At 43.9% G+C, this 8,011-nt stretch overlaps 2 protein-coding genes across 2 annotated transcripts; both read right to left on the reverse strand.

The window, feature by feature from the left end:
• Positions 1–596: 596 nt before the first annotated feature.
• Positions 597–3,953, reverse strand: LOC148299797 (uncharacterized). Its single transcript, XM_088275665.1, has one exon. It carries the CDS (start codon positions 3,951–3,953, stop codon positions 597–599), a length of 3,357 nt encoding a protein of 1,118 aa, XP_088131791.1.
• A 120-nt stretch (positions 3,954–4,073) lies between these two features.
• Positions 4,074–7,352, reverse strand: LOC148299798 (uncharacterized). The gene has a single exon (XM_088275666.1). It carries the CDS (start codon positions 7,350–7,352, stop codon positions 4,074–4,076), a length of 3,279 nt encoding a protein of 1,092 aa, XP_088131792.1.
• Positions 7,353–8,011: the final 659 nt, after the last annotated feature.

Consider the following 8,011-nt stretch of genomic DNA (forward strand, 5'->3'; position numbering starts at 1 on the left):
TGAAGGCGTTGTCAGCAACAGATTTGATTGCGAAGTTGAGAGTTGAGAATGCGCTGGAAACTAATCTGCACTCGTTCATGAGTCTGGTTCTTTCAGTAATGTTGAGCCATCTTGTGTACATCTTCTTCTGTCCACCCATGGTTGTGTTGATGAGTTGGATCACTGCTCTCTTTTTGACGGCTTGACCTTCGTCGAGTTCGACTCTAAAGGCATTGAAGCTGGATCTGAGGGTTCTGTCAACAAAGGCACTCAATCCTCTTTTATTTGCTGGCTTTGGCGAAAGCAGCATCATCTCTTCGTTCAGGGAGAGTTTGGATCTTTCTGAAGGCAATGACGACCATTCCTGCCTTGGACATGAGGAGTCTCTTGAGGAAGTTTCTTTGGATGTCAGTAATCTTGGCGTTTTCTTTGAACTTCCTGACGGCATCTCTGATTTGAGCACTCTTTCCTTGGTTTAGGAGGTTATCGAGCATCTTGAGGATGGATTTCTTCTGTTCGTTGTTCATTGATTCTCTGAGTTTTTCAATGTTATTGAGTTCTCTCCAACGTCTGAATGAATCTCCGACATTTCCCGGACAAGTTCTTGAACAACTGGGTCAAACTCTTCTCTTGAGGACGTTATCCTTGTTGTCACTGAAGGCGTTGTCAGCAACAGATTTGATTGCGAAGTTGAGAGTTGAGAATGCGCTGGAAACTAATCTGCACTCGTTCATGAGTCTGGTTCTTTCAGTAATGTTGAGCCATCTTGTGTACATCTTCTTCTGTCCACCCATGGTTGTGTTGATGAGTTGGATCACTGCTCTCTTTTTGACGGCTTGACCTTCGTCGAGTTCGACTCTAAAGGCATTGAAGCTGGATCTGAGGGTTCTGTCAACAAAGGCACTCAATCCTCTTTCGAATTTGCTGGCTTTGGCGAAAGCAGCATCATCTCTTCGTTCAGGGAGAGTTTGGATCTTTCTGAAGGCAATGACGACCATTCCTGCCTTGGACATGAGGAGTCTCTTGAGGAAGTTTCTTTGGATGTCAGTAATCTTGGCGTTTTCTTTGAACTTCCTGACGGCATCTCTGATTTGAGCACTCTTTCCTTGGTTTAGGAGGTTATCGAGCATCTTGAGGATGGATTTCTTCTGTTCGTTGTTCATTGATTCTCTGAGTTTTTCAATGTTATTGAGTTCTCTCCAACGTCTGAATGAATCTCCGACATTTCCGGACAAGTTCTTGAACAACTGGGTCAAACTCTTCTCCTTGAGGACGTTATCCTTGTTGTCACTGAAGGCGTTGTCAGCAACAGATTTGATTGCGAAGTTGAGAGTTGAGAATGCGCTGGAAACTAATCTGCACTCGTTCATGAGTCTGGTTCTTTCAGTAATGTTGAGCCATCTTGTGTACATCTTCTTCTGTCCACCCATGGTTGTGTTGATGAGTTGGATCACTGCTCTCTTTTTGACGGCTTGACCTTCGTCGAGTTCGACTCTAAAGGCATTGAAGCTGGATCTGAGGGTTCTGTCAACAAAGGCACTCAATCCTCTTTCGAATTTGCTGGCTTTGGCGAAAGCAGCATCATCTCTTCGTTCAGGGAGAGTTTGGATCTTTCTGAAGGCAATGACGACCATTCCTGCCTTGGACATGAGGAGTCTCTTGAGGAAGTTTCTTTGGATGTCAGTAATCTTGGCGTTTTCTTTGAACTTCCTGACGGCATCTCTGATTTGAGCACTCTTTCCTTGGTTTAGGAGGTTATCGAGCATCTTGAGGATGGATTTCTTCTGTTCGTTGTTCATTGATTCTCTGAGTTTTTCAATGTTATTGAGTTCTCTCCAACGTCTGAATGAATCTCCGACATTTCCGGACAAGTTCTTGAACAACTGGGTCAAACTCTTCTCCTTGAGGACGTTATCCTTGTTGTCACTGAAGGCGTTGTCAGCAACAGATTTGATTGCGAAGTTGAGAGTTGAGAATGCGCTGGAAACTAATCTGCACTCGTTCATGAGTCTGGTTCTTTCAGTAATGTTGAGCCATCTTGTGTACATCTTCTTCTGTCCACCCATGGTTGTGTTGATGAGTTGGATCACTGCTCTCTTTTTGACGGCTTGACCTTCGTCGAGTTCGACTCTAAAGGCATTGAATCTGGATCTGAGGGTTCTGTCAACAAAGGCACTCAATCCTCTTTCGAATTTGCTGGCTTTGGCGAAAGCAGCATCATCTCTTCGTTCAGGGAGAGTTTGGATCTTTCTGAAGGCAATGACGACCATTCCTGCCTTGGACATGAGGAGTCTCTTGAGGAAGTTTCTTTGGATGTCAGTAATCTTGGCGTTTTCTTTGAACTTCCTGACGGCATCTCTGATTTGAGCACTCTTTCCTTGGTTTAGGAGGTTATCGAGCATCTTGAGGATGGATTTCTTCTGTTCGTTGTTCATTGATTCTCTGAGTTTTTCAATGTTATTGAGTTCTCTCCAACGTCTGAATGAATCTCCGACATTTCCGGACAAGTTCTTGAACAACTGGGTCAAACTCTTCTCCTTGAGGACGTTATCCTTGTTGTCACTGAAGGCGTTGTCAGCAACAGATTTGATTGCGAAGTTGAGAGTTGAGAATGCGCTGGAAACTAATCTGCACTCGTTCATGAGTCTGGTTCTTTCAGTAATGTTGAGCCATCTTGTGTACATCTTCTTCTGTCCACCCATGGTTGTGTTGATGAGTTGGATCACTGCTCTCTTTTTGACGGCTTGACCTTCGTCGAGTTCGACTCTAAAGGCATTGAAGCTGGATCGGAGGGTTCTGTCAACAAAGGCACTCAATCCTCTTTCGAATTTGCTGGCTTTGGCGAAAGCAGCATCATCTCTTCGTTCAGGGAGAGTTTGGATCTTTCTGAAGGCAATGACGACCATTCCTGCCTTGGACATGAGGAGTCTCTTGAGGAAGTTTCTTTGGATGTCAGTAATCTTGGCGTTTTCTTTGAACTTCCTGACGGCATCTCTGATTTGAGCACTCTTTCCTTGGTTTAGGAGGTTATCGAGCATCTTGAGGATGGATTTCTTCTGTTCGTTGTTCATTGATTCTCTGAGTTTTTCAATGTTATTGAGTTCTCTCCAACGTCTGAATGAATCTCCGACATTTCCGGACAAGTTCTTGAACAACTGGGTCAAACTCTTCTCCTTGAGGACGTTATCCTTGTTGTCACTGAAGGCGTTGTCAGCAACAGATTTGATTGCGAAGTTGAGAGTTGAGAATGCGCTGGAAACTAATCTGCACTCGTTCATGAGTCTGGTTCTTTCAGTAATGTTGAGCCATCTTGTGTACATCTTCTTCTGTCCACCCATGGTTGTGTTGATGAGTTGGATCACTGCTCTCTTTTTGACGGCTTGACCTTCGTCGAGTTCGACTCTAAAGGCATTGAAGCTGGATCTGAGGGTTCTGTCAACAAAGGCACTCAATCCTCTTTCGAATTTGCTGGCTTTGGCGAAAGCAGCATCATCTCTTCGTTCAGGGAGAGTTTGGATCTTTCTGAAGGCAATGACGACCATTCCTGCCTTGGACATGAGGAGTCTCTTGAGGAAGTTTCTTTGGATGTCAGTAATCTTGGCGTTTTCTTTGAACTTCCTGACGGCATCTCTGATTTGAGCACTCTTTCCTTGGTTTAGGAGGTTATCGAGCATCTTGAGGATGGATTTCTTCTGTTCGTTGTTCATTGATTCTCTGAGTTTTTCAATGTTATTGAGTTCTCTCCAACGTCTGAATGAATCTCCGACATTTCCGGACAAGTTCTTGAACAACTGGGTCAAACTCTTCTCCTTGAGGACGTTATCCTTGTTGTCACTGAAGGCGTTGTCAGCAACAGATTTGATTGCGAAGTTGAGAGTTGAGAATGCGCTGGAAACTAATCTGCACTCGTTCATGAGTCTGGTTCTTTCAGTAATGTTGAGCCATCTTGTGTACATCTTCTTCTGTCCACCCATGGTTGTGTTGATGAGTTGGATCACTGCTCTCTTTTTGACGGCTTGACCTTCGTCGAGTTCGACTCTAAAGGCATTGAAGCTGGATCTGAGGGTTCTGTCAACAAAGGCACTCAATCCTCTTTAGAATTTGCTGGCTTTGGCGAAAGCAGCATCATCTCTTCGTTCAGGGAGAGTTTGGATCTTTCTGAAGGCAATGACGACCATTCCTGCCTTGGACATGAGGAGTCTCTTGAGGAAGTTTCTTTGGATGTCAGTAATCTTGGCGTTTTCTTTGAACTTCCTGACGGCATCTCTGATTTGAGCACTCTTTCCTTGGTTTAGGAGGTTATCGAGCATCTTGAGGATGGATTTCTTCTGTTCGTTGTTCATTGATTCTCTGAGTTTTTCAATGTTATTGAGTTCTCTCCAACGTCTGAATGAATCTCCGACATTTCCGGACAAGTTCTTGAACAACTGGGTCAAACTCTTCTCCTTGAGGACGTTATCCTTGTTGTCACTGAAGGCGTTGTCAGCAACAGATTTGATTGCGAAGTTGAGAGTTGAGAATGCGCTGGAAACTAATCTGCACTCGTTCATGAGTCTGGTTCTTTCAGTAATGTTGAGCCATCTTGTGTACATCTTCTTCTGTCCACCCATGGTTGTGTTGATGAGTTGGATCACTGCTCTCTTTTTGACGGCTTGACCTTCGTCGAGTTCGACTCTAAAGGCATTGAAGCTGGATCTGAGGGTTCTGTCAACAAAGGCACTCAATCCTCTTTCGAATTTGCTGGCTTTGGCGAAAGCAGCATCATCTCTTCGTTCAGGGAGAGTTTGGATCTTTCTGAAGGCAATGACGACCATTCCTGCCTTGGACATGAGGAGTCTCTTGAGGAAGTTTCTTTGGATGTCAGTAATCTTGGCGTTTTCTTTGAACTTCCTGACGGCATCTCTGATTTGAGCACTCTTTCCTTGGTTTAGGAGGTTATCGAGCATCTTGAGGATGGATTTCTTCTGTTCGTTGTTCATTGATTCTCTGAGTTTTTCAATGTTATTGAGTTCTCTCCAACGTCTGAATGAATCTCCGACATTTCCGGACAAGTTCTTGAACAACTGGGTCAAACTCTTCTCCTTGAGGACGTTATCCTTGTTGTCACTGAAGGCGTTGTCAGCAACAGATTTGATTGCGAAGTTGAGAGTTGAGAATGCGCTGGAAACTAATCTGCACTCGTTCATGAGTCTGGTTCTTTCAGTAATGTTGAGCCATCTTGTGTACATCTTCTTCTGTCCACCCATGGTTGTGTTGATGAGTTGGATCACTGCTCTCTTTTTGACGGCTTGACCTTCGTCGAGTTCGACTCTAAAGGCATTGAAGCTGGATCTGAGGGTTCTGTCAACAAAGGCACTCAATCCTCTTTCGAATTTGCTGGCTTTGGCGAAAGCAGCATCATCTCTTCGTTCAGGGAGAGTTTGGATCTTTCTGAAGGCAATGACGACCATTCCTGCCTTGGACATGAGGAGTCTCTTGAGGAAGTTTCTTTGGATGTCAGTAATCTTGGCGTTTTCTTTGAACTTCCTGACGGCATCTCTGATTTGAGCACTCTTTCCTTGGTTTAGGAGGTTATCGAGCATCTTGAGGATGGATTTCTTCTGTTCGTTGTTCATTGATTCTCTGAGTTTTTCAATGTTATTGAGTTCTCTCCAACGTCTGAATGAATCTCCGACATTTCCGGACAAGTTCTTGAACAACTGGGTCAAACTCTTCTCCTTGAGGACGTTATCCTTGTTGTCACTGAAGGCGTTGTCAGCAACAGATTTGATTGCGAAGTTGAGAGTTGAGAATGCGCTGGAAACTAATCTGCACTCGTTCATGAGTCTGGTTCTTTCAGTAATGTTGAGCCATCTTGTGTACATCTTCTTCTGTCCACCCATGGTTGTGTTGATGAGTTGGATCACTGCTCTCTTTTTGACGGCTTGACCTTCGTCGAGTTCGACTCTAAAGGCATTGAAGCTGGATCTGAGGGTTCTGTCAACAAAGGCACTCAATCCTCTTTCGAATTTGCTGGCTTTGGCGAAAGCAGCATCATCTCTTCGTTCAGGGAGAGTTTGGATCTTTCTGAAGGCAATGACGACCATTCCTGCCTTGGACATGAGGAGTCTCTTGAGGAAGTTTCTTTGGATGTCAGTAATCTTGGCGTTTTCTTTGAACTTCCTGACGGCATCTCTGATTTGAGCACTCTTTCCTTGGTTTAGGAGGTTATCGAGCATCTTGAGGATGGATTTCTTCTGTTCGTTGTTCATTGATTCTCTGAGTTTTTCAATGTTATTGAGTTCTCTCCAACGTCTGAATGAATCTCCGACATTTCCGGACAAGTTCTTGAACAACTGGGTCAAACTCTTCTCCTTGAGGACGTTATCCTTGTTGTCACTGAAGGCGTTGTCAGCAACAGATTTGATTGCGAAGTTGAGAGTTGAGAATGCGCTGGAAACTAATCTGCACTCGTTCATGAGTCTGGTTCTTTCAGTAATGTTGAGCCATCTTGTGTACATCTTCTTCTGTCCACCCATGGTTGTGTTGATGAGTTGGATCACTGCTCTCTTTTTGACGGCTTGACCTTCGTCGAGTTCGACTCTAAAGGCATTGAAGCTGGATCGGAGGGTTCTGTCAACAAAGGCACTCAATCCTCTTTCGAATTTGCTGGCTTTGGCGAAAGCAGCATCATCTCTTCGTTCAGGGAGAGTTTGGATCTTTCTGAAGGCAATGACGACCATTCCTGCCTTGGACATGAGGAGTCTCTTGAGGAAGTTTCTTTGGATGTCAGTAATCTTGGCGTTTTCTTTGAACTTCCTGACGGCATCTCTGATTTGAGCACTCTTTCCTTGGTTTAGGAGGTTATCGAGCATCTTGAGGATGGATTTCTTCTGTTCGTTGTTCATTGATTCTCTGAGTTTTTCAATGTTATTGAGTTCTCTCCAACGTCTGAATGAATCTCCGACATTTCCGGACAAGTTCTTGAACAACTGGGTCAAACTCTTCTCCTTGAGGACGTTATCCTTGTTGTCACTGAAGGCGTTGTCAGCAACAGATTTGATTGCGAAGTTGAGAGTTGAGAATGCGCTGGAAACTAATCTGCAATCGTTCATGAGTCTGGTTCTTTCAGTAATGTTGAGCCATCTTGTGTACATCTTCTTCTGTCCACCCATGGTTGTGTTGATGAGTTGGATCACTGCTCTCTTTTTGACGGCTTGACCTTCGTCGAGTTCGACTCTAAAGGCATTGAAGCTGGATCGGAGGGTTCTGTCAACAAAGGCACTCAATCCTCTTTCGAATTTGCTGGCTTTGGCGAAAGCAGCATCATCTCTTCGTTCAGGGAGAGTTTGGATCTTTCTGAAGGCAATGACGACCATTCCTGCCTTGGACATGAGGAGTCTCTTGAGGAAGTTTCTTTGGATGTCAGTAATCTTGGCGTTTTCTTTGAATTTTCTTATTGCGTTTCTAATTTGCCCTTATTTACCTCTCATTAGTAAATCATTTAAGAGTTTAAGCATACTTTTCTTCATGTTTTAACTTATTCTTCTATTCAATTCATTTATTGTATTTTGTTTGTATCTGTCATTTTCTTATTCGTCTTATTTCATTTTTTCAATGCGATTTAGTTATCTCCATTTATTAAAAGAGCCTTAAACGTTTAAAGATAAGTTCTTGAACAACTGGGTCAAACTCTTCTCCTTGAGGACGTTATCCTTGTTGTCACTGAAGGCGTTGTCAGCAACAGATTTGATTGCGAAGTTGAGAGTTGAGAATGCGCTGGAAACTAATCTGCACTCGTTCATGAGTCTGGTTCTTTCAGTAATGTTGAGCCATCTTGTGTACATCTTCTTCTGTCCACCCATGGTTGTGTTGATGAGTTGGATCACTGCTCTCTTTTTGACGGCTTGACCTTCGTCGAGTTCGACTCTAAAGGCATTGAAGCTGGATCTGAGGGTTCTGTCAACAAAGGCACTCAATCCTCTTTCGAATTTGCTGGCTTTGGCGAAAGCAGCATCATCTCTTCGTTCAGGGAGAGTTTGGATCTTTCTGA

Source organism: Brachycentrus maculatus, unplaced genomic scaffold (genome assembly GCF_059751285.1).
Source record: "Brachycentrus maculatus isolate JH-2025_06_01 unplaced genomic scaffold, ASM5975128v1 h1tg000940l, whole genome shotgun sequence".
In the NCBI taxonomy this organism is placed as follows: domain Eukaryota; kingdom Metazoa; phylum Arthropoda; class Insecta; order Trichoptera; family Brachycentridae; genus Brachycentrus; species Brachycentrus maculatus.